This window comes from Trametes versicolor (assembly GCF_000271585.1).
Source record: "Trametes versicolor FP-101664 SS1 unplaced genomic scaffold TRAVEscaffold_12, whole genome shotgun sequence".
Classification (NCBI taxonomy): domain Eukaryota; kingdom Fungi; phylum Basidiomycota; class Agaricomycetes; order Polyporales; family Polyporaceae; genus Trametes; species Trametes versicolor.
The window spans coordinates 1611606-1634495 of NW_007360332.1; the positions used below are offsets into that span (position 1 = coordinate 1611606).

Consider the following 22890-nt stretch of genomic DNA (forward strand, 5'->3'; position numbering starts at 1 on the left):
ACAGTCTGGGTGGTAGGAGTGCTGGGCCATTGTCTCGCCAGTAGCTCGCTCATATTTCCCTCAATCGTATTGAAACTTTGTAGGCACACAGTTCTATGTATTCGCTACCGGATTACGCGCTTCATATACGATTTGGACGAGAACTGCCGAGGATATGGGCCTCATGATTGGCAATGATGCATACGGTCCTGAGGCACCAATTCGTTCACGATATATTTGTAACTTGGCACCGTACTGCCTGTATGTTATACCTACCCAACGCAAAAAACCGAGAGGTGATACGTCCATTTCCCATGTAGATATACGCAATCATTCGGAGGTGGTGCGAAATTTGCATACATTGAGTTCTGCCCTACACAGACAGCTAGATTGAGCGTTCACAGGCCGGGTATGGATTTCAGAACATGGTATAATTACTACGAAAACACTACTGGCTGCTCGGATAAAGGGGGTGAAGAAGGACCAGAGTATAGAGGGGACAAGGGGCCAGGAGGAGAGCCACGTTGCCCCGGCGGCCTCGGCGGTCGGATCTTCACGTGCAATACACCGTTGGAAAGGTGTGCTCAGTAGCTTTCGAACGAGGTATTGCGCGCCGCGATTCGCGCAGGATCCGAGGCGAAATCGTCCTGGAAGGTCTGTGGGGATACCTGGGCAGAAATAGCCGCATTCGCACGGTTTTTTGGGCGCGCAGTCCAATGCGAGTAATACTCCTGTACTAGGAATGTGTATCAGCATCTTTTACAGCAACAACGAAATGATTCGGCGGAGATTTGATGGAGCTGCAGCTTGTACCCCTGCCCAGAGTGCAGAAGCCGCTGCACCGCCAAATCCACGCCAAATCATGCGCGAAAGGACGCGTCTGAGAGCTCTAATGCATACCTTTATAACGCACACATTCGCGTGCAATCCCGGTAAAAAACGGATGCGTAACGCAGCAAACTGTGTTTCCTATAGTAGGTTGGGTGCATCCTTGATACCGCACCTGATAGCTTACTGTGTGATATCGTAAGCGGCGCGTTTTGAACGCCTATGAAATGCGAACATACTGCAAAAACAATGAGGTCAATTGGATGAGAAATGAGTGAGCTAGAGAACCCGGGGGGACCCCTGCATGGTGGTCCACCCCAGGATTGAGCCCACCTGCCTGATTTGGGCGAGATGTGATCAGAAAAAGCGCCCTGTGGATTAGATTGGTTAGTGCCTGCCTAATTTGGCTGAATAGATAAGAAAGTGCCTGTTATCTATTGAGATAACAGGCCCTACTGCCTTTCCCGGGGCTGGTTACCGCATTTGGAGGCCAAATACAAACTCCGATGCTTATGTCAGGTTTGTCGCTAACCTACGGCCGTTGGTGCATAAGGGGGGCCTGGGCGCGTACGGCGTGTGGTGCATCAGAGTTACCACAGGAGGTGGGCATTGTCTCTGTGGTTGCCCTCGGTGAGTCTCAGCCCGACCGTCTGCTCGAAATCCTTCTCCCCGCCGGCTCTTGGTCGTCGAAGCTAGCGCCAGCCACAATGGGCATCTCGCACACGGTACAGCGCGCGACAGTTCTCCGTCCCTACGCACCTCGCGTTAACAAGACGGACGGAACTAGATCAGCACGCTGCCGCGGTAAGTCGTTTCTGCCTACCGTTCAAGGTTGAGTGCTCACACCTTCTCATCGTAGCGACATACTGTGCCCACCAGACGTTAAGCGATGTCCCCTGTCCCCGGGGCCTCATCGCATCGCCTATATGGGCGCTTGTCCCCATGTCCCCGGCCACTCATCGCCTAATCCTCCCCTTCCCGTTTTGGTAATTTTTGGAGGCAACGAGCGCTAAACATCGTTCAGGCCAATCGCATCGCCTATTTGGGCGCTTGTCCCCCTGTCCCCGGCCACCCATCGCCTCCTTTCCCCCTTCCCACGCCCTAATCTAGGGTTACGTCGCTTCGCTTAACGTCTGGTGGGCACAGTATCACCGTCAGCGCACGCAGCTGGGCTCTGGAACGTTCAGGTACCGCGCGTATGTTGCGCTATCAATGCACCACGGCACCGTCCCAGGCGAACTCTCCCGCTGCTCTCTTCGCCGCGCCCTCGAGCCTCAACGGCGTGCTGCCCGCGTGCGTGCGGAAGCATGACGGCCAAATCTACCCGCCGAATACCTGCTTGCAGTGTAACGACACAACTTCTTTGCATGCGTAAGCGCCAACCTTCTCATCATGCGACCCCGCCCGTTGGAGGCTTCAGGTTGCGCCTGCGACCTTCATCCCCTTGCAATAGTCAAGTTCTTGGAGACCCGGAGGACTGCCACGCGAGGCGACACTCTCACACGACCTGCCTCAGGCGGTGCGTCGCTCCATGTCGTGTGTACGAAGACCTTCAGATGGACGCATGTGCGTCCGTACATGGCGTGGTTCTCGATACCGACTGACATACATGCACACCCACGCGCCGCAACCACAGCGCTCCGGATCCTCGCGCCCTGCTTCCCCGCCTGAACGACTGTCCCGCGCTTGTGCAGACCACAGCACAGGCTCGCGCGTGCTGCGACTCTGCACCAGAGAGGCGTCGGAACACGTCAACGGCGGAGGCTGAGTTCCGTCATGTGCACGGCCGCAAACCCCGATGGTGCTGCCGGTCAAGCTGGAGTCCCGTAGACGGCGGTGGTGAAGCCCGCGCCGACTCCAAGAACTCGCAAAATGTAGACACCACTGACCTCTGAGCTAGAGGACGACTCCCTCCAGGCCGGTCCCCGTCGATACGGCGTCGCCTGGTGGTGGTGTTGAAGACCAGGTGCCGAACTCGAGTGATCCTTTGAGCAGCTGGGCTACGCCGCGCACGAGCCATGAACCGGCGCCCAAGAACGAACCGGTAGGCTACGGTGTCCGGAGCTCTGCCATACTATGTACTGGGATGTTTTGTACAGCGTCTTACAATACGGGAGGACCCAGGGGCATCTTTGCCCGTTCAGACTTACGGGACAGCCAAGTTCTGCATACATCGAACTGTGAACATTCTCTATTGCATTCGTCGAATTTGTAATGTACATCCGTCTACCTCGTAAATCTTATCAAAGACCCCATCGACGATGTTGGCTGCTCATACCCACTCACGCAAGCTGCATGAAGTCTCCAAAGCTCGCCCACCACTCCCACTGCCCCGTTTCACTGCCAGCATGTCAGTCCAGCCCTTGCGGCACCCGCAGCACCACGCCTCCTTCTGCTCCTTCGTCAACCCACTCGACGTGTCGTACCGCAGCGGGTCACCCATCCCTGCCTCGACCACCTCGCTCTCCAACATCATCTTGCGTCAGTGCTGGCACCTGCTGGAATTATTATATTGAGCACGCACCCATCCCCCCGGCACATCGACGCGCCATTCTCGTGACCGCTTCGCTCCAACGCTGCTGGAGGACGTGCCGTGCATGGTACAAGCGCAGCAGGTCGTCCTCGGTGAGCCTGCCACTTGCGGTCCGCCGTGAGCGCGATCCAGAACTCAGCGCTCGCGAGGAGCTCGTGGAATGTGCGCTTGAGGAGTTTCGGGATGCTGTACTTGCGCGCGAAGAGAATGATGAATACCACGTCGTGGTATATGTGCACCGCGGCGGCATCGGCCGACAGATACGACGGAGCGGGGCTCATCTTGGTTGCAGGGCGCGCGGACGCCTTCGGGGGATGCTCGGCGTCTCAGATTGCACAGAGGTGCTTCCTCGCGAGTCTCAGTACGACGTCGCACGATAGGCTGTGTGCCGCGCAAACAAGGGAGAGCGCGACGTTCTGCGCGTTCATATACATGCTGCAAATTGTGAGCGATACAAGGAGCATGACAGGAGGGGGGTCTCACAGCGGGGTCTCCAGAACAACCAGCAGACCTCCAAAGCCGCCCAATCCTAGCCCGACAGGACGTGGGCCACGGGGCAGCCCTCGATCTTTCGGCACCGACCGTTGCAGCCATCCGTGTCGTCAGCGAACAGGTTCCCGGAGAAGGCACATCCGCGCTGCGCAGGGAAATGGTGTGTTGCGCGGTGAAGCCAATGTGAGCGGGCTTCGTGTCTCGCACATTTCGATGGAGGCGATGGGGTTTGGAGGGCCACTGGGTCGATGTCTGCGGTGATACGAGCATGAGCAACCCCTAAACAGTACGGTACTACAACAAGGTGAGCGCCGCCACTCACTTTAGATCACTGGGGTTGGACAAGGGAGATCTTCTCTGGTTGTGCCTCAACGCCTGGAACGAGCTCGGACACACGTCTGAGGTCTAGTAGATGTAATAGTAAGGGGTGCGGACACTTGCAATCACCGTACAGAGAGACCGTCGTATGTTAGAACACACGGTCGCATGTCGCATGACAGGCCCGAACAAGGCTTACCGATAATCGTGATGCGATTTGCTGCCTGCATGAACCTGCGTAGTGCTAGCCAGAATTCGCGCCATGCGGGCAGCTTTCCTCGCGGAGTGTTCCGGCAGGCCCACAAACGTCTCGTCGGCAAGTTGCCATGGGAGTTCAAGTTCTGCGGGGCGACTCCCTATGGCCTTGATCGCGCACACTCTCGGGCCATACCTTGCGCAAAATTACAGCTGTCGAGGCGTCAGTACTGCGAGAGAACTAGGTGGAAAGAGACGCGTACGGAATTCGATTCGTTCTTTGAAGCGCGAGAGAACGCGACCAGTGTGTGTGGGACTTTGTCGACTCGGGTCGACTCGTAGCAACCATCAGTCGGGTCGTCGATGACCGACGGTGCGCAACGTGGCCGTCTGCGCTCCACCTCCGAATTGTTGTCCGGTGGTAGCCTCGTGTCGAAGCCGCGATCTGCAATCGCGGCTGGCCTGCTCCTGGACGCGCAGATCTACTGGTCCATGCTCTCATCGATCGTCGCTCCAGCAGCTCCGCGCACGGGAACACGTTTTGCCCGCACTTTTCCGCAGGTTTGCTCCAAGCCCAATCCAAGCCCTACGTCGACTTCAACCGCCTGGCGAGCGAGCCGAAGGCCCGTCTGGCAGGTGCGTGCCGTCCGGCTCGAGGCGTGTGTGCGGCCGAGGACGACCGTCACGTCCGCCATGTAGCCGAGAACGACTGTCACGTCCGCCATGTACGAGTCGTCCGTCGTCCACAATGAGTCGTCCTCGGATAGCGGTGCCTCAGCGGTGTGCAACAAACGCGGGCGGGGGCGAGAGTATCGCGAGCTATCCCCACGGACCAGTGAGTGACAAAACAGAGGATAACGCGGGGTCTGCTAACCAGAACTCCCTAGAGGATGGAGAGATAGTACATTCTCCGCTGTAGGAATAGCTGTTACGTTTTCACCCAAAACGCAGGAGGAGTACCACTCACCCGTTGCGGGTATCGTCCAAAGCCCTCCTGCAAACGAATAGCAGTGCCTGGTGCGCGAACATCAAGCACTAGCCCAACACGAGCTCCTGTGTCGGGACATCCGGAAGTCGCAGCGCGAATTCGATCCCGAACCGCCGCTCGCTGTTGCGTACAGCGGGCGGTTTCGGCGGTACTAAGAGGTACTACAGCTGCCTGCGCGTACTGGATCGTTCTTGGACTCACTCATAGTCCCCCGCTCGGTCCCCGCTGTCGAGAATTCACGCGATGTCCTGCTGCGCTGCAGGTGTATGAGGGAGGGCGCGCTGAGGATCATCGTATCTCGTGAAAAGGCTGGCGTGTATGAGCGTACCGATTTATTGACGCCCCCGTCCTCGTGAACGGCGCGACCAGGGCCGGCCCGCGCTAGTGTTGCTAGAATGCGACGCGTAGTGAGTCTGGGAGCCACGGTAGGTCATCCTCGGCGAGCTCGTGTTTCGTGGGGAGTGCGGCACAAAGGGGAGCTCATAAAAGACGCGCTTGAATCACTCCGGGACTGTGCCAACGCGCGGAAGGATTGATGAAGACCGCATCGTGGTAAGTGCACACGGCATTGTAGTTGGGTCACAGCGACGAAACAAAAGTGCTTGCGGTGTATGAGAGGGTCGAGAGACGCGAGAGCACCGTCGGGGGATATGGCGCATAAACGTGTCTTGGCAAGCTTGAAAGCTGTGTTGTGCAACAGGCTGCGCGCTGCGCAAAGGAGGGAGAGTGGAAGGCCCTGAATCGGCGGCGCGTCCATAGCTGGATTGGACGCGTTTAGCTATATAATGCAATCACAGCAGGCAGGAGCGCGAACGTACTACACGATCTTGACACGACGCACGACGGGGACTCGCACACGTCCTGCGGTAGCACTCGGATATACGCGCGTGCACAGCTCCAATAGCTTCTGTTTGCATGACCATCGCACGCGGGCGTATTCGCTGCACCATGCGGTTAGCTCGGGTGTCGTAACAGAAGGCCTGGTGGGAGTAGCGGCTTACGTGTAGTACTACTGCAAGATCGTCTACCGAGACGGCTGGAGCAAATGAGCAGAGATCTGGGGGAAGATGTGCAAAGCACCGACCTTCGGACTTGCACGGACTCTCCGGTAGTCTATGCAGGACGGGCGGGACATCGCGCACCATAGCGCCGCGCTACTCGATGACGTGTCCTTCGGAGTGCAATCTCATGGCGACCTTGAGACGTCCAGGAGCGTCGAGGTGCCAGAAGCGTGTGCTACGTCGATGCATCGTTGTGATGCCCGTAACATCCTGAAGAAGCATGAGCCCTGAGGCGCGACATATAGGCCAAATAATTCTGACTACAGGCTAGTTGTGTAGAGTCTGCGTGATCAGGAAGGGCTAAGACATGAGGGGGGCGACCTTCAAGTTCGTCTTGCGCCGCTCATGCAGTACCGTGTGCTGCGGCACGGAGCTTTGATGCACGGTAAACGCAGTGTGCGTACCGCGCGGGGAGTGTCTCATCGCGAAGTTGATGACCAGGGCTTGCCGAGTTCTGGGTATTTTATTCCGGCGGAAACACGGCAGTTCTGGCTTGAGTCTTCAGGAGGTGCAAAGCACGGTCTTGTGTAGGGATTGATAGAGAACGCGGAGAGGACGTACGAGGAAGCTTTATAGATTGTCGCACTGTGCGCGACCTGTAGCATCTAGCACCATTCACTGAAATATGAGTATGAGGGGGACTAGATCTTTCAGAGGGGTGCTAGTAGAGCAGCGAGTTCGAGTCGTGGTAGTCGCGGATGGAATGAAGAGCCAGGCCAGTACGAGCGCCTACACCCGTCCTGGGCGATGATGTCAGACGATCCCAGGGCATGCGGGCGGCGACAGGACCCCGGAAAGCTCACCAAGAGCTCACATCCCGAGACACCGCCAAAAGGGCCATTTTCGGGGGTACACGTGATCTAAGCGCCCAGGCACATTGCCGTATATAGTTAAAATTACCATATAAGTACCCCCGAAAGTGGGATATGACCTCTTGGTGAGCTTGCCGGGGTCCTGCGGCGACGTTCTGCCCCTCTATCTCGACGCTCACAAAGCTTCAACTTCGTCTCTCTCGGCTTGTCCTTAGGCCTCGGTGCTCCTCTGGCTATCCCTGCTGGCATAATCTATGGGCTATTTCATGCTAAACGTTTAGTCAAGATGACGAACACCCACTGCAACCGAATCTACTGGCAGTTCACCCTCAAGCGCAAGATCCGCATCATGGAGTGCGCTGTACAAGTTTTTCGCCAAGTTCAAAGGATAGAAAGGAGGCTATCAAAACCCGCATTGAGCTCGCGGGCGATTTTGTCCTCCGGAACACCGCCAGTATGTCGCCTCGCGCCGTGGCGTGCATCCCTCCCCGCTGAAGTAGATGCTGCAATTCCTCGACCGCTACACAGCGTGCAAGGCGCCGCTTCACCCTCATCGGTGAGTTTGTGTTTATCCTCGCCTGCTGCTCTCCCTGCTCTCACTCCGAGTTGTCTGCCTGGCTTGGATCCTCCTGCGCGAAGTTCGCCACCGCGCACCCCTCCCTTGGTTTGCAACCCTGCGCTGGGGTAGGCTGTTCGCAGCTTAGCGCCAAGTACTTGCGCGATAGTCAACACGTATACTTTGCGTCGCCCAAACACGAGAAGCACGAGTGGCGGATGTTCATGGCTGCCCCGGTGAGTTGTCACCGTCTATCGATCCTAGATCGACATGTTCATAGCTTGCATTGAAGCAGGCAATCGCCGCGAGTGTTCGCAGCTACGTATTACAACGTTAAAGCATCCCTTGTCGCTCTGGCTGCAAATGCTCGGCGGTGGCGGTAGCGGTCCCTCGAACGAGTGCCCCGCCCTCTGGGCTCTCGACCATATCTCCGCACTTCATACCCCGGCTCTCGCACTGTCCGCAGGCTTCTTGAAGCCTGATGAACATCCGCAAACGACACAACGACACGTCCCCTCCCCTCGACCAGCGTCATGCCACGCGCAATGCGCCTTCGAGTCTTCGACCGTTCTCTCTGGTCCGCGACTGCGCGCTTCAGCCGTGCGCAGTCGCGGTGCCTTCTCGCGGCACTCCGACGACGACGCCTTTGCTCGGCCTGCTTCAGACAGTGCATCACGCGGCTTCCGGTGCGCGGAACCCTCAGCTCGCTGTTCCGGTGTGCCAATATTGTGGGTTGGCTACCACCGCACGAAGCAGCGTACGTCGTCGCCCCTCTCAAATCTCGTGCGCACCTGCTTCCTGCTGACTCGAGACTCCATGCAGGAACGTCCGCATAGGATCAGCCCGTCCTCAGATAGTCGCCACCGCCCGTATGACGCTGCAGCGTCCCCGTGACTCAGCGTAGCTTGTCGAACGCTCTGTAGCGCACAAGTTCGATAAATACACATCTAATTGTCGCCGACATCGCATACATCGCACGCACTCGCTCGTACATAACCGAATCCAGAGACCGTCACAGGAACCAAGAAGTCCCACCCATGGACCGCCCGCTCGCCAGCGCAGGCACAAAGGAATGACTCGGGCACGGACGGGCGTGTGCAGCACGCCTCCTATTTGCGTCCGCACGTCGCCCCCGCTCGACAGCGGGAGGTCGCACTGCTGCCCGTTGGTGCCTTACCATCTTTGTGCTGTTGCCAGTCTGCCAGGGGGCCATTGGGTGGGGTACAGTGTGGAGGTGCAAAGAATGGGGAAAAAGAAGAGGAGAAGAGGAAGAGGGAAAAAGGTACAGAGATTAAATCAGAATCTGTATCTATGGGAAGAGGTGACCAGTAGCATGTATATGGCAGTATTCATTCAATGACCTGCATCCTCAATTGAGTTTGGATGTGAATGTAGGGGAGGTTCAGGACTTACTTGAAAAGCACTAACTGCCTCAGTGACTGTATTATCTTCATGGTTGCTCCCATCAATCCCAGGGTATGGGTCTTCAGATACAGCTGAGAGTTCATCAAGCTCAGAGTTGATGTGCATGTTGGTCTCAGTATTGCTGCATAAAACATCAACAATGTAAGTACAAAATGTGTCAGTGCAATATTTTCACTCACATAGATGAGGCAGCCTCTGCTGGCAAGTCTTCTATCCATAAATTCTTGTACCATTCCACCCCATCTGAAACATGTTCAGTGCATTGGCCCTCAATGAAAAAATGCATCTGACATACCATCAATATCAACATGCACCATTAGGGTGTCCTCCAAGGCAGGCAGCTTCTTTGTGATCTCTGTGGTCCACCAATCCTTGTTGAAAGCTGCATCATTCTCATCTACTGTGATGATGAACTCTGGAATGGAGGGCAAATCTTGTAACCACTGCTGCATTGCTTCACCGCTGATGATTTCAAGCAAATCACCCCGTTTGCACTGGTACTGGTAACTTGCACGAAAGTAAATGACACATTTCTTGCGATGTGATGACTGCATAGATCTTAACACCTGTGCAAGAAAGTCAGCTCCTCCTGGTCTACTATGATCTTCAAACTGGACTACAATGATGAGTTCTTCCAGGGACACCATCTCACCCAGAAATTGAAGGAAACTGTCTAGCAGATTGCTCATGTGAGAGAAGAGAGGCATACCACAAAGTCATACTCACCTGACACTGCAGCAGCAGCTTTGAATGCAAATACAAACTTGGTGAGATTCACAAGTGACCCAAATGCTCCTTGTGGGGGATAGCCCTGGATGTGTGGCAAATTGCTGAGCTGAAGAGTGGGTTACCACTTACAAGATGCAATCAAGTTAGGATATTCATGTTGTGAGCTCACCGAAAGTTGCAATGTGTTTAGGTGCAGGCTGGGCTTGATCTTCAATGCTGTCTTCTTCAGCTGGTCCAATGATGATGCAGCTAGTGTGAAATCGGCTACACTGTGGATGCTACACTGTAGTAGCTGGGGCATTTCCCAGATGATGTGGAAAAAGTCTATGGCTGCAGCAGTTGACCAGACTTGGTAATTCAATGTAACCACACTCTCAAAATAGGTCAGCAATGGGACCAGGCAATTCTGCACATATCTTGGGGGAAAACAGCTCAGATCTCCTATGCTTATTTCAAGCCTCTGACACTTCTTTAGTGAGGGAAGGCTCAACACCTCAGTCAAGGGTACATAGTTGTTATAAGGCCATATGTCAATCACTCTCACATACTCAGCAAGCTCAGGTCTGCCTGTGAGTGTGTCCACAATTAAGCCAGCTGCTTCACTATCCCAAACCCTTAGCTCATGGTACAGGTTATACCGGCTCCGATGAAGCCACTGAGAGCATGTCAGTGCACAGGCTCTCAGAGTCTCATTGCGGCATATCCAATGGAAATTGGAACACTCATCGATGACACGTTCGCAGACCTCGATCGGGAGGCGCGAGTTCTCCATGGTCTGGCGTGAGGGCGGGCAAGACGGTGAGCGTGGGCGGAGGCAGCAGCGAGGAAGCGAGAGGAGGGAGTCGGACACGAGCACCGCCAGACCAAGCACCGTACTTGTAGCTGCAGTCGAGCCGCAACCACGCACCGCATCATGGCATCTATCGAACCTTATATGACAGCCTCACCCACTGCATATGGAGAGGGGAGCGGCACGTTCCACGACGACGGCACGGCCTGCTGTGAGGCGTGTGCGCTGCTCGACACAGCGTGGGCAACTGATCGCCCGCCGACGGCCTCGACGCAGGGGATAACGTGCGGCGCGACGGCGTGGGGAGGCATGCACGCTCTCGGCGCGAGAAGTCGAAGCGCAGCGATATGTGGTTCTCGGGAGCGCGCATCGCCCGCAGTGCGAGCGTCCTAGGGCACGAGGCGCTGACGGCGCGGGTGCATCGTGGTGCGTTGAGCAGCAGTGCTTGAATGAGGGATGCAGAGTTCCGCCGGGCCCGGGTGGTCAACACGTCGGGGACCGGGTGTGGCTGTTGGACAGACGGGACAGAACACGGGAGGAACTGCATTGATAGCGCCGATAAGACGAGCGACAGATCGAAGCGGTATGTACAAAGCGCCGGTGTATGGCGGAGGCGGGGGAGAACACGACGAGGAATGAGATGCGCGCACCTGAGACGGGAGTCGAGGCGTGGTCGATCGTACCGACAGCGTCTTGCGCCGCGAGCCCGTCGGACAGCGAGCGAGATTTCGACCCAGGCCATGTGAAAGATGATTGATGCGGCGGCGAGAAAGACGTGAGGACAGTCGTCTAGATGGGAGGGAAACGGGGATCAGCCAATACGAGGATGGCAGGGGGCGGGCTGTATGCGGGAACGGCTGAAAACTCACGATATATGCGCCTGACTTTTAAAATCGACGGCTGGAGCGTGCTCGAGGGTGCGACAACAGACTAGCAACAAATATGCACGGCGTGTAGCGAGCAGTATCCATACAGCATACCCGAGCTGGGACGGGAAGACCGGCGGCAGATACGGCGGGGGCAGAACGATATCGACATGCGGTCCATTCCTCGTCCGGGAGGCTGAGCAACATCGGATAGGCAGGGACGTACGCACCGCTTTCCCAGTACCCAAACATTCGCATGCGCGCGAGGGCCTTCCCCTTCCACGGGGCGAGCTGTCTGCCTGCGATTCCATTGAGGGCGGTTTAGACGTCCAACTGCCACGCGATCAGGGTGCCCAGCGAGTTTGAGAAAGCGTAGCGAGACAAGAGATCGAGCAGCGGATGGCAGGAGACACACATGAGTCCAGGACAGCAGGACAGCATGCGAGAGAGGAGAGACGAGGGAGGAGGCAAGAACGAGCGCCTACCCGCATCCTACTCGCGTTCTGGGCGCTGACGTCAGGGCACGCGCTCGACTCACGCCTCGCTGCACGTCGAGTCTGCCGTCCTCGTCGCCCTCTCGCTTTCATATCTCTGCTGGCGAAATCAAGAGGTCGTGTCTGCGCAACAGCGTTCAACGCCTGGTCTGAGCGATGGACTTCGACGGCGACCTGGCAACAAGACAAGCTTGCTGGCTACCGCCAACCCTCCAGCTCGAGATGTACGCAGTGCTCAATAGCCTCGCGACTCCTGTCTTGAGCGAGTGAGTACACTCGGAAAGTGGATAGAGATCTTTGCGAAGTGAAAACCCCTTGTAACCCTCAGCCATACTTCCAGTACGTCGCTAGCTGCCCGACCCGTCGGCGTGCTCGCGACTCGTATCCCCTGCAAACCGTCCATCGTGATCTCCCTGCACAACACGATTTCAAGCGGTCGATAACATGGGCTTTCTCAAGCATGACGGCACCAACACAAGGCCTGTCCCGGCCGTGACGCCGCTGAGCACGGCTGCGCGACGAACGAGATGTCTTTATTATTGCCCTCGGTGAGCCTCGGGCCAGCCCTCTGCCGAAAATCCCTCTCCCCGCGCGGTCCATTACGCGCCGGTGCGTGTCCATTCCTCGTCCTAGAATCTGGCGATATTCAAGGTGAAGATGTCGCACACGGCGCATCGCCCAGAATTCGGCAAGTTCACGCACCTCGCGACGTCGACGACACAGAAGGAGCTGGATTGGAATGTGGCACGCTGCCCCGGTGAGTCGTTTCTGCATGCCGTTCGGGATTGAAGCGCTTACACCGTGGTATCGCAGCAGCGCACCACCGCCAGCGTCCGCAGCTTATAATGCTCTGGCAGGGGGCAAATCAACGCTCCGCGGCCGTTACGGCACCCTCTCAGGTGAATGTTTGGGCTTTTCTCTCTATGTCGCGCCCTCGAGCTTCAACGGCGTGCAACCGGCATACGTTCCGATGTAAGGAGGGCAAGTGCGTTCTGCGAAGACCTGCGAGCACAGCTCCTTCGCTCGCTCACTGTCCAACGGCGCGTCGTGCGGCTGTGGCCGTTCCTTCGAGTCTCCAGGTCGTGCCGCGAGCTTCGTCCGCGCGCGATCGGCGAGCCCTTGGAGATCTGGCAGATCGCGACGCGAAGGAATATGAGGGGCTGCCTCCTCTTCTGAAGCACTGTAGCCACTACTTCCATGACATAACAGCTTTTTAGGTGTCTCAGCCCTCTCGCGCGCATAACACTCTGGCGCCCTTCAACTCAGGTCTTGGAAGTCGACCGGTCTAATTTGCGCTGACGATGTTGCGACATCCTGACGTTCTTGTTCGCGACTCGCCATGAACGTCGATCCCATGATCACCCCGCCGCGTCCTTACAACGCCGGCTATTCGATGGGTGGTTGATACGAAACCCGAAGAGGCGGCCTGGTGGAGATGGGGAAAGTCGACGGTCAGCTCGGAGCCATCAACATGCCCCGTCTATTTGGTACAGGACCGTCGCTTGCAATCACCGGAACGCCCCCGGTCTATGGAACCGACAAGCTGCGCATCTCCAAGCTACGCCAATATTCAGGCCGTAAGAGGCTGCCGCACGCGGTATCGGTACGATTGTTGCCTGCTCCCGGTCATCAACTACCATTTACGCCCCTGTCGCCGTCTCTTCAGCTCAGATCGCGCGGTTACGCAATAGCCACTCCCCATGCGGCCTCAGGTGACTCAGAGCCTCGATAGCTGGACGAGCGGTCGGCGGGCTACCAAGTACGGACCACTACGCCAAAAGTCTCCTTGACATGTCTGACGTCTCGTGCACGCCCCGGCCTCTTGCACGCTCGTCTACACCCCGGTGCCCTTGGGACGTCGTAATGTACGTACGGAATACTCAGCATCCACCGGACTCAGTCATAGAGCGTCTTCTGCCCCGCGTTCTGCGCCAAGGTGCTTGCGGACGCTTACGCGCTCGCAAGGACGTTAGTGCATCCATCTTAGCGGTGCGACGTAGCTAGCGCCGTCACGCCTTGCCTAATGGCGGCCCTAAGTTGACTTCGGAGGCAAGACGTGGACATTGCGTAGGCCAGAAGTTATATCGTTTGATATACTGTGCTAGCGACACCTAACATAGAATAGAAGTTGCATGTACATACATTGAGACTCGCGATTCACAATAGTATACATATATGCGGTTCATCACATGTACACCCAGCCAACGCGAACGCCGAGTGCTCGGGAGGATGAAGGTGAATTAGAGTGCGTAGTATGAAGATCACCACATTGTGAGCGAGCGCCCGCAGTCTACATGTATGCAACACGGGGGCGTGTCTCGAGTAGAGCGCTCTGCATGCTATGGGGACGCCGCACAGGCGGGCATACATGGGATGAAGAGGGGCCGGCTAGCTAGTACTTATGAGTTACAAAGTCACCGCGCACGGGAGTGCGCGTCGTCGTATGAGAGTCGCCGATCTTGACGCATCAGAGATCCGATAACCATCGTAGCTCCGCCGCCGCCGTAACACTCGCCCTAGTTGAGCGCGTACAGCTCGCTCGAGGGCGGCATGTTTGCTGCTTGTCCGACTGTGGTCAGCGCACAGGTTCACAAGCTCGAGCGCGGGGGACACACCAGATACGCAACCCTAGTCTTGATCCTAGACTAACGTTGACGGTGAAGTACCCTGCTGCGCGCCCCTGTTGCGCGTCCCTGGCCTGCGGCGACACCATGTCGCCGCGACATATGATCCAGCGCCGACTCGGAGTAGCATTGCCATTGATGTGCGCATCGCACGCTTTATCGTCCTCCACTGTGATCTCGATCCGTTCTCCAACAGCCTCCACAGCACTGCACTTCTGCGGCGACACGCATGCTGTAGGTCTCGTTGAGAATCGAGGGTGCGCGGACGTGCACGCTGCCTAGTGACCGGCCGACGGAGGCGTGCGCGACGGCGCGGGTCCAGCTGTAGCGCGTAGTCGTGTCTCGCAGGGATGTGTCTCTTTACTCTGACCTGGCGTGGTCGCAAGTGGATAACTCAAAGTCTTGCGATGCGTCGAGTTTTAAAACGCAGCGTCACGCGAGTGCTCCTTGACCTCCTCGATTTCCTCGATTTCCGCCGCATACTTGTGCCGCGGTGAGGGTATTAGGTCGTGCGCAGGTGGGGCGTTAGCCTCGCCAGCTTCGTCTTCGCCTCCAAGAGAGGCTCGGGCGCACTACCGTGGGCCGAGAGGCGCTTGTGCGTTGCAGGTACGTGTCGCGATGTACAACGTCGCGGCCGCGAAGATGTGACAGCAGAGCAATACGGCCGCGCCTGCTGTGATCGCGGTACAGAAACCTGCCGTGTCTCTGAGCATACCGCTGTGCGCTGGGTCGAAGGTAGGAGCACGCACGTACAGACTGATCATGAGGCGTCGCATGACGAGGACTTTCGACCGCGTCCTGCGGTGGCATTTCAAACTTGGCGGGTGCGCGGCTCCGAGAATTCTCTGTCTGCACGGCCATAGTACGCGGGCATTCAGCGAGATGGCCGGAGCAAATGAATATTGACCTGGGTGAGAACGCTGGAAGAACTCACCCTCACTGGACTCGCACAGGCCCTCCGCCAGTGTAGGCAGGACAGGCAGTCCGTCGCACACCATAACGCCTGTTTACTCGACGGCGTGTCCGTGTCTGAGCGACATCATGGGTGAGATTGGCACGTCGAGGCGTGTGCAACGTCATCAGTGTATACAGCGTGATCGCCGTAAAGTCCTGAAGGAGCGTGAGGCACGAGATCGAGGTAGAGAGGCAACCCTGACTTACTAGTCAGTTGTGCGGGGTCTGCGCAGTTGGCGGGAGCAGAGGCAAATGCGACGCGACCTTCAGGTTCGTCCTGCGCCGTCTCATCCCGTAGTGCCGCGTACTGCGACACGGGGCTTTCAAGTAGCAATGGCTTGCGCATTGCGCGTACCGCACGGAGACTGTGTGGTCGCAAAGTTGACAGTCGCGGATTGCTCAATCCAGAGTGGTTAATGCCTGCGGAGACATAGTAGGTCAGTATCCTGAGGCTTTGGGAGGTACATGAGAGGAGAGGCTTGTGTAGGAATCGACTGAGGATGCGGGGAGGACCTACGAGGGACTCGCTCCATTCAGTGGGTCACCAGGCGCGGCCTCTGGCCTCTTGCGCCATTCTCCGCAAAGGGAACATGAGGCGGACTAGATTTCTTTGAGAGGTCGGCTGGACGAGTGCGGTGAGCAGCAAGGCAGAGTCGGCGTTGCGGTAGTCGCGGGCGGGATGCAAGAGGACCTAGGCCAATACACTAAGAGCTCACATCTATTTGGAGGCCCATTTGGGCCGTTTTCGGGGGTCGAAAATCCGCTCTTTTTCGGGGATTTTCACGTAAGTTGCGACCGGCTACGCCGGATTCGGGGGTAAATTTCATGTGACATAGGTTTAGGCGCCCGTTTAGCGCTCAACGGATTTTCCGGCCCGACGGGCCCCTACTGAGTTGGAGGAGAAAACATTGAAAAGAGAGCGCGGTGGGCTGATTCCTTCGCTTTTCAGCTATATTTCGTCTCCAGGGGGAACCCCCGGCCGTCCGGTCAGCCGGCCGAGGCTTACTTTCGGGGTTCCAGCATATGACTGTCCCGGCAAGGGCTTGTTTTCGGGGCTGGGAGGGATGTAACTCCGGCCGCTGACGGCCTCATTTTCGGGGAAATCGACCTAAATTTCATGTGAGTTCCGGGCCCTTCGGGCCCATTTTCGGGGATTCCGGCATATGAGCTCTTGGTGTATTGGCCTGGGTCCTGATGCAAGGCAGACACGAGCGCCTACACGTGTCGTGGGCGATGACGTCAGATATCCCAGGGCATGCGCAACTCGCGCCTCTCACTCACACTCTCTCACTCACTCGGACGGCTGCAGGTCGAGTCTGTCCTCGCCGCCCTCTCGCTTACTACTCTATCAACGCGTGATCTATGGCTTGTATACTGCCTGACGTCTACTTTGAACGATGGACTCAATGCCTTGGCAATAAGACACGTACTGGATACCGTTGCGCCTCAAGCTCGATATGCACACGGAGCTACTCGGAGAGAGCTCAGTGGGCGCGCCCCAGTCGCAGTGAGTGGTAGAAGAAGGCGGATAAGGTCATGCTGAACTGAGGGTTTCGTTCTCCCAGCTATACTGTCATCAGGTCGTGCGCTGCCCAGTGCCTCCCCATCCGCGTCTGTCGCGGCTCCCATCCATCGCACCCTCCGGAAGACGCGGTTCTTGTAACCTCCCTAGGCCGCCGAGCTCGTAAGCGGCCGATGAAATGGAATATTCCAAGCCCGATATCACCAACACAAGACTATCTTGTCGCTCACCACGGCTGCGCGAAGCAAGGCGCGAAGAGCAGGACGTCGACTCTGTCTCAGGCTGACCCTCTGCTCAAGATCCCTCCTCGCGCGCGGCTAACCGCGCTCAGGGTCTATCACTGCGCGCCAGTTCTTCATGCTTGAAGCTGACGTTAGTCACGGTGAGCATGTCGTACACGTCCAGCGCGTTACAGCCCTCCAAACGCACGCACCTCGCGTCGACGAGACAGAGTGTGCTAGTCGGCGTGCTGCCCGGTGAGCCGTTTGCGCGTATAATTTCGTCATTAAAGTGCTCATACCCCGGCATCGGAGCAGTATACCACCGTCAGCGCCTTACCACAACGTTCCAGTACGACGCATACCTCACGTCATCAATGCTCTGCCGCGGTGGCACCTCACGCAACTGCTCCAGCCGCGCTCCCCTCGCCGCGGCCTCGATTGTACCGGCGCGCTGCGGTCTGCTTTCGGGCGCGCACACAGGGAGACGACTCTGCTCGACGAAGACCTGCTAACAACATATACGTAACGACGCGGCTCCTTCGCTTGCTCAAGCACCAACCTGCACGTCCTGCAGCCCCTGCCGTTCGAGTATCTTGGTCCACGTCGCGCTTGCAGGCTTTATTCGAGCGCGACAGTCAGGTTCCTGACGACGCGCAGCGACCGCATTCCTGTACCAGCCTGGGGGCAGCGCTTCGTTCCGTATTGCGCGCACGAAGAGCTCCGCGGGCGACGTGTTCACGTCCCCACCCGGCGTGGTTCTCGATCTCGACTTACATGCGCGTCCTCCCGCCGCTCAAACACAGCTGCGCGACGAATTCTCGCGTCCTACTCCCTTATGTCGCAAACCATTACCCTGCGCTCGCGAAGACGACGTCGGAGGGCGTTGCGGCGGCCGTGGAGCCCGCCATACGCGCGGACGCACGCCAGGACGCCAGTGTGTTTGGCTTGAGGGTGCTACTGATTGGGTTGTCGAGCATGTAACGTACATTCGTCTATCTCGTCAATCATATGGAAGATGCCGCCGACGGCGTCGGCTGCGAATACCCAACTACTCACGCGAGCTGCATCAAGTCGCCGAAGCTCGCCCACCACTCCGTCCGCTTCCTCGCCAGCATGTCAGTCCAGCCCTTGCGGCACCCCCGGCCCCACGTCTCCTCATGCTCCTTCGTCAGCCCACTCGACGCATCGTACCGCAACGGGTCACCCATCCCCGCCTCGACCACCTCGCTCTCCAGCATCATCTTGCGCCAGTGCTGGGACCTGCTCGATCAGCGGTGGTTGTATATCGAGCACGCGGACCCATCCCCCCGGCACGTCGACACACCCTTCTCGTCCATGTACGGTGCGAGCACGACCGTCTCGCGCCAGCGCTGCTGGAGGACGTGCCGCGCATTGTACAGGCGCAGCAGGTCTGCCTCGGTGAGCCTGATCTGCTTGCGGTCCGCGGTGAGTGCGGCCCAGAACTCGGCGCTCGCGAGGAGTCCGTAGAATGCGCGTTTGAGCAGCTCCGGGATGCCGTACTGGCGCGCGAAGAGGATGATGAACACCGCGTTGTGGTATGTGTGCACAGTCTTGGTGTCGGTATCGACCCCGGAGGACGAAGAGGAGGGGCTCGTCTTGGATGGGGCGCCTAGGGATGCGGGGCGCGTGGAGGCCTTCGGGGGAACCCAGATGGCGCATAGGCGCCTCCTTGCGAGTTTGAGTACGACGTCGCACGATAGGCTGTGGGCGGCGCGAACGAGGGAAAGCGCGACGCTCTGCGTCGGTGGCGCGTCTGTATATATGTTGCAATGGGGTTAGCTACTCGATGCAACGAGACTTCACAGGAGACGTACAGCGGGATCTCTAGCACGGCCAGTAGACTTCCGAAGCCGCCTAACCCTAGCCTGACAGAGATGTGGGCCACGGGGCAGCCCTCGATCTTTCAGCACCGACCGTTGCAGCCATCCGCGTCGTCGGCGAACAGGCTCCAGGAGTAGGCGCACCCGCACTGCGCAGTGAGAGTGGCGTGTTTCGCCGTAGAGCCGATGTGAGCGGGCCTCGTGTCTCGCGAGCTACGACGGAGGCAATGGGGTTTGGAGCGTCAGGAGCTGCGTTGATGTCTGCGGTGACACGAGCATGAGCATACCCTAGATAGTACAGTACAACAAGGTGAGCCCTGCCATTCACTTCGCGTCTCTACGGTCGGGCAAGGAAGACCTTCAGCTGTGCCTCAGCGCCTAGAACGATCCCGGACACACGTCTGAACTCCAGTAGATGTGGAATGCGGACGCTTGGAGGTAGCTTCTGATAATGCGGTCACCGTACAGAGAAACCATCGTACGTGTTAGAACATACGGTCGCATGACAGGGTTGATCAAGGCTCACCAAAAATCGCAATGCGATTCGCTGCCGGCACGAACCTGCATAGTGCTAGCCAGAGTTCGCGCCGTGCAAGCAGCGTCCTCGCAGAGTGCTCCGGCAGGCTCACTAACGTATCGTCGGCAGGTTGCCAGGGGGGTCCAAATTCTGCGGGGCGACTTGCTACGTTCATGATCGAGCATATGCTCTGGCATATCTGGCGCAGATTGACAGCTGTCGAGGGATCAGTACTGCGAGGGGGCCGTGTCAAAAGAGATCGACGCGTACAGAATTTCGTTCTTTCGTTGACGCGTGATGGTAGAACACCGAGAGCGCGACCGGTGGTGCATGAGACCTCGTCGTGGTGGCTATCCGCCGGGTCGTCAACGAATGGCGGAGCGCAACCTGGCCGCCCGCACTCCACCCGCTGGACAGCCGTCCACTTTTCCCCGCTCTTGTATAACCCGAGGACTGAGCCGATCTTGACCTTGCAGTCCCCAAGGAGGGTCCATCGAGGACCTTTGCCCCATCCGTGTATTCGTTACGCGATATTCACGAGTCGCCCTCGGGTGACGATAGCTTGGCGATGTGTGTTTGCAATGAGCAAGGCGAGGCGGGAGAGAACGCTGCAAACAGCCCACATTGCTCTCGCGGGCGTATAGGTGACGATGGCGAGATCGGTGACGCGGAATCCGGGAATTCTGTTATTTGAAGAATCTGCATGTACAGTACTGCAGGACACCCGGTGTTATAATGTCACTACTGGAAACGCAACAAACGGAGTGCTCACCCGTTGCGAGAATGTATCAGGAAGGTCCGTATGTACCCGACCGGCAGCGCTGAGTGCACAAACGAGATATAGAGGCCGTGCACCAGCTCACGAGCTGGTACGTCTGACAGACGCAGCGCGAATTCGTTCGGCACAACAAGGCTGGAGAGGCGGCTACCCCAGATTCCGCGTCCGCCCACGCGAGTTGCAGTGTCTCTGTTCGACCGCCCGTACACCTCTCCCGCCCCGCTGGAGGTATCCGAGGAAGCGCGCGCCGAGGAACATAGTGGACTTTGCGTGCATGATCGTGCCGAAGCGCTGACACTTCCTCTTCGTGGACGACGCGAAGACGACCGTCTCGTGCTAGTGTTGCTGAAGCTTGACGTGTGCGTCGGAGAGCCGTGATGTCTTTCATTGGCGAGCTTGCGGTTTGTGGAGGGTGTAGGCCCACAGCCGGTGCTTGTGGCTCTAGCTCATAGCGATGGCGCACGAGGAGAACGTCGCTACGGAGTCTGCATCTAGATACCTGCACGTCGCGTTGAGATTAGCCCGTAGTAGCGAAGGTAGATGGACAGGCCTGGTCATGGAATGGGGATGGGGGCTCATGATACGAGCGTCGGCGGGGATCATGATGGGGCATAGCTGCGTCTGCACGGGCTCCAAAACGGCGTTGTGCAACAGGCAGCGCGCGGTTCGGAGGTGCAAAGCTAAATACTCCGAGTTTGCAGCGCGTTTGTGTATGATCTACACGCGTTCAGTTATCTGACGCAATTATAGGAGAAAAGCGCATGAACGTACGACGCAAGCTTCAGGCGACGCACGATGAGCCTTGAGGGCTCTCGACCGCATCCGATTGTGGTACTCGGACCCTTCTTTGCATAACGAGCGCGCGGACGTGTTTGCTGCAGCATGCGCTTAGCAACTCGGCTCATCCAACAGAAGAGCAAGTGGAGGTGGCGACTTACGGGTGGTACTAACGAATATCGACCAGGATGAGAACGTGGACTCGCACGGGCCCTCCAGCTGCGTAGGCAGGACAGGCGGCGCGTCGCACTCCGTGCCGCCCTTTTACTCTTTGGCATGTCCTTATGCACCTGATCTCATGGGTGATATAGAGACGGAGAGGTCCCAGAGGCGTATGCTACGCGAATATGTACAAGGCGACTTTCGCAACGGCCTGGAGGTGCGTGAGCCCCGACGTAAAGGTAAAGAAGCGACCCTTCATTACCGGCTGGCTGCATGGGCTCCGCGCAGTCGACATTGGCGGACGTGGGGGTGGCGCGACCTTCCTGTTGCACCGCTGATTCAGTACTGTGTATTGCGACACAGGGCTTCGATGCACAATAAACGCAGTGCATGTACCGCGGGGGACTGTCTCGTCGTGAATGCGGCGGGGTCGACAACCAGGGCTTGCTAAATTCTGAGTAGTCTATTCTGGTAGGAGCACAGCGGTGCTGGCTTGAGGCTTCGGTCGGTGCAAAGCACAGTCTTGTGTTAATTGATAGATCTAGCGAGCGCGGAGAAGACGTACGAGGGAGCTTTGTGTATTGTCGCGCCGTGCGCGACCTGCGCGACCTGTAGCATCTGACGCCCGTACCATTTGCTGCAATACGAGTACGAGGGGGACTATATTTTTCAGAGAAGTGAAGCTGGACGAGTAGAGCGGCGAGTCCGAGCCGTGGTAGTCGCAGATGGGATGCATCGCCAGACCAGTACGAGCGCCTGTACGCGTCCTGGGGGCTGACGTCAGACGATCCCAGGGCACGTCCTGCCCGGCTGACACTCTCGACGTTCACGAAACTTCAACTTGGTCTCCCTCGGGTTGTCCTTGGGCCTCGGTACTCCTCTGGCTATCTCTGCTGGCATATCTTATGGGTTATCTCATGCTGAACGTCTAGTCAAGATGACAAACACCTGCTGCATCCGATTCTACTGGCGGTTCACCCTGAAGCGCAAGACCTGCATCATGGAGCGCGCTGCACAAGTTGTACACCAAGTTCAAAGGATAGGAAGCAGGCTATCAAAGGCCGTGTTGAGCTCGCGAGGGCTTTTCCCCACCGGAATACCGCCAGTATGTTGCCTCCCGCCGTGGTGTGCATCCCTTCCGGCCGCTGAAGCAGATGCTGCAATTTCTCGACCGCTACACAGCGCGCAACGCGCCGCTTCACCCTCATCGGTGAGTCTGTGCCTATCCCCCCTGTCACCGCCCCCTGCTATCCCTGCTCGAGCCTCAAGTCGTCTGCCCGGCTTGGATCTTTCTGCGCGAAGTTCGCTACCGCGAACCACTCCCTTGGCCTGCAACCCTGCGCTGGGGTAGGCCGTTCGCAGCTTAGCGCCAAGTGTGCGAGAGTCTACACCCATATTTCGCGTCACTGAAACACAAGGAACACAAGT

General features: G+C 57.6%; 5 protein-coding genes across 5 annotated transcripts; all 5 read right to left on the reverse strand.

The window, feature by feature from the left end:
• Positions 1-3089: 3089 nt before the first annotated feature.
• Positions 3090-3621, reverse strand: TRAVEDRAFT_52760 (uncharacterized protein; the record flags this gene model as incomplete). The annotated part of the gene is made up of 4 exons (XM_008045353.1): positions 3090-3147; positions 3189-3283; positions 3332-3386; positions 3446-3621. 4 exons carry the CDS (start codon positions 3619-3621, stop codon positions 3090-3092), a joined length of 384 nt encoding a protein of 127 aa, XP_008043544.1.
• A 1206-nt stretch (positions 3622-4827) lies between these two features.
• Positions 4828-5374, reverse strand: TRAVEDRAFT_52761 (uncharacterized protein; the record flags this gene model as incomplete). The annotated part of the gene is made up of 3 exons (XM_008045354.1): positions 4828-5164; positions 5220-5228; positions 5313-5374. 3 exons carry the CDS (start codon positions 5372-5374, stop codon positions 4828-4830), a joined length of 408 nt encoding a protein of 135 aa, XP_008043545.1.
• A 3737-nt stretch (positions 5375-9111) lies between these two features.
• On the reverse strand, positions 9112-10217 carry TRAVEDRAFT_52762 (uncharacterized protein; the record flags this gene model as incomplete). Its single annotated transcript, XM_008045355.1, has 7 exons — positions 9112-9123; positions 9176-9308; positions 9367-9430; positions 9483-9753; positions 9808-9860; positions 9914-10022; positions 10086-10217. The coding sequence occupies 7 exons, from the start codon at positions 10215-10217 to the stop codon at positions 9112-9114; spliced, it is 774 nt and encodes a 257-aa protein (XP_008043546.1).
• Positions 10218-15363: 5146 nt separating this feature from the next.
• TRAVEDRAFT_60953 (uncharacterized protein) lies at positions 15364-16030 on the reverse strand. Its single transcript, XM_008045695.1, has 4 exons — positions 15852-16030; positions 15625-15800; positions 15440-15539; positions 15364-15384 (listed from the first exon to the last, which is right to left on the reverse strand). The coding sequence occupies exons 1-2, from the start codon at positions 15988-15990 to the stop codon at positions 15730-15732; spliced, it is 210 nt and encodes a 69-aa protein (XP_008043886.1). The 5' UTR covers positions 15991-16030; the 3' UTR covers positions 15364-15384; positions 15440-15539; positions 15625-15729.
• A 2205-nt stretch (positions 16031-18235) lies between these two features.
• Positions 18236-20307, reverse strand: TRAVEDRAFT_67072 (uncharacterized protein; the record flags this gene model as incomplete). The annotated part of the gene is made up of 6 exons (XM_008045696.1): positions 20016-20307; positions 19755-19961; positions 19373-19516; positions 18687-19161; positions 18444-18647; positions 18236-18341 (listed from the first exon to the last, which is right to left on the reverse strand). The coding sequence occupies exons 2-6, from the start codon at positions 19918-19920 to the stop codon at positions 18236-18238; spliced, it is 1095 nt and encodes a 364-aa protein (XP_008043887.1). The 5' UTR covers positions 19921-19961; positions 20016-20307.
• Between the last annotated feature and the right edge of the window lie 2583 nt (positions 20308-22890).

Bases quoted from the DNA above. Each gene is read 5' to 3' on its own strand.
- TRAVEDRAFT_60953 (XM_008045695.1), bottom strand. From the start codon at position 15,990: ATGCGCAAGCCATTGCTACTTGAAAGCCCCGTGTCGCAGTACGCGGCA. The intron at 15,801-15,851 runs GTAAGTCAGGGT...ACGCTCCTTCAG, and splicing joins AGACCCCGCACAACTGACTA to GACTTTACGGCGATCACGCT.